The following is a 1,284-nucleotide window of genomic DNA, read 5'->3' as shown; positions in this document are numbered from 1 at the left end:
TTTCACCCAAATCTAGGTTAATTCTTTATACATCATTTGCACTGTTACTTTGTTAGCCAGATTAGACAGAGTAGAAGGCCTTCCTTCACATGGTGGATGTCACTGTGTGTACGGAGGTCATCTAAATAGGACAGCCTTCTTGTCTTTTAAAGATACACAGGATATGGGTACGTTTTGGAGCCGGACTGATAGAGGAGAGCTATCTGTAATTCTTGGGCATAGAGGCAAGATGCATATACGTCAGGGCATGGATGGCGTGTCAGTTTCTGATATGGACAGCTAAACATCTACATGATCCAACACATGGACTCATGAGGTATAAGAAGGAGAAGATGACCTTGTTCGGGGCTCAATCTTTGCCGGACGTGATTTCTGAGCCCACAGCTGTTTTAGCTCCAAGCATTTTTCTCTGTCCTGTAACGACCTGATCTGGAATAAACTCTGTTATTTTTTACTCCTGTTTTTATAGTCCTTTTTTCATGGTTTTACCCAGTTTGAGTTAAGAGTAGTAAATAACTTGCTCCCAGGAAAAGAACCGCGTGGAAGCCCCGAGGCGCAACGGCCTTTTATAGGGGACATAACTAGGGTACGACTGTGACTTACTCGCTTCGTCTGCGGGCCTCCATCCCATCAGGTAGAAAGAGTTTGATTGTTGACACGATGCAGCCATGGGTGACTGAGGAGACACACAGAAGTGTTACTAAGCAACATGCTCACATGACAAAGAAACGTTTTATTTTGTGTTTCAACAGTTAGTCTCTGATTGATGTCAGGCTGAAAAACATCAAAGATCAATAAACGGGACTAAGATGAAAACTTTGTTATATCAATAATAGACCTTTGATCTCTGTGATTGGTGTCCATCCCCAAACCACCACACATCCACCCACAGCAGCAATCCAGGCCCTTCCTGGGGTCCAAAGCCACGGCTGCTGAATGAATGACCCTCAGAATACCAGCGCGCACTTCCTGGGACTGAAACTCCGCTGCGGGCCTAAACCATTAGCCGGCGAGTCTGGTCGAACCTCTAACACTACAACTAACCAGCTCTTTAGAAAAGGCCTGGAACAAGACAGCGCTCTTCCTGTCAGACTTGACCAAGGGTTCACACTACATAGGGGGTTTTCAGGTGACGTCACGCTCACGTGACTACTCAGCGCGTCCACCATATTGGGTGGCAGCCTTAGGCAGTATTGACAGTGAAAAATGGTGAAATCGTGTGTAATTGTTGGTTGCACGGCCCGTGGAGGTCAACGCTCTTTCTATCGCATACCAGCCGTAATC

At 46.1% G+C, this 1,284-nt stretch overlaps 1 protein-coding gene across 1 annotated transcript in view; it reads right to left on the bottom strand.

Annotated features, from left to right (window-relative positions):
• The window catches only part of slmap (sarcolemma associated protein), an 88,120-nt gene that overhangs the window by 58,851 nt on the left and 27,985 nt on the right, over positions 1-1,284 (bottom strand). The window contains exon 3 of the mRNA XM_015400666.1: positions 604-676. Coding sequence (XP_015256152.1) covers positions 604-676 — 73 coding nt within the window. The remainder of the gene's footprint in view (positions 1-603; positions 677-1,284) is intronic.

The sequence above is a fragment of the Cyprinodon variegatus genome, unplaced genomic scaffold (genome assembly GCF_000732505.1).
Source record: "Cyprinodon variegatus isolate N-32 unplaced genomic scaffold, C_variegatus-1.0 Scaffold1131, whole genome shotgun sequence".
In the NCBI taxonomy this organism is placed as follows: Eukaryota; Metazoa; Chordata; class Actinopteri; order Cyprinodontiformes; family Cyprinodontidae; genus Cyprinodon; species Cyprinodon variegatus.
The sequence above is the reverse complement of the archived record's forward strand: the minus strand, read 5'-3'. Positions and strand labels throughout refer to the sequence as shown.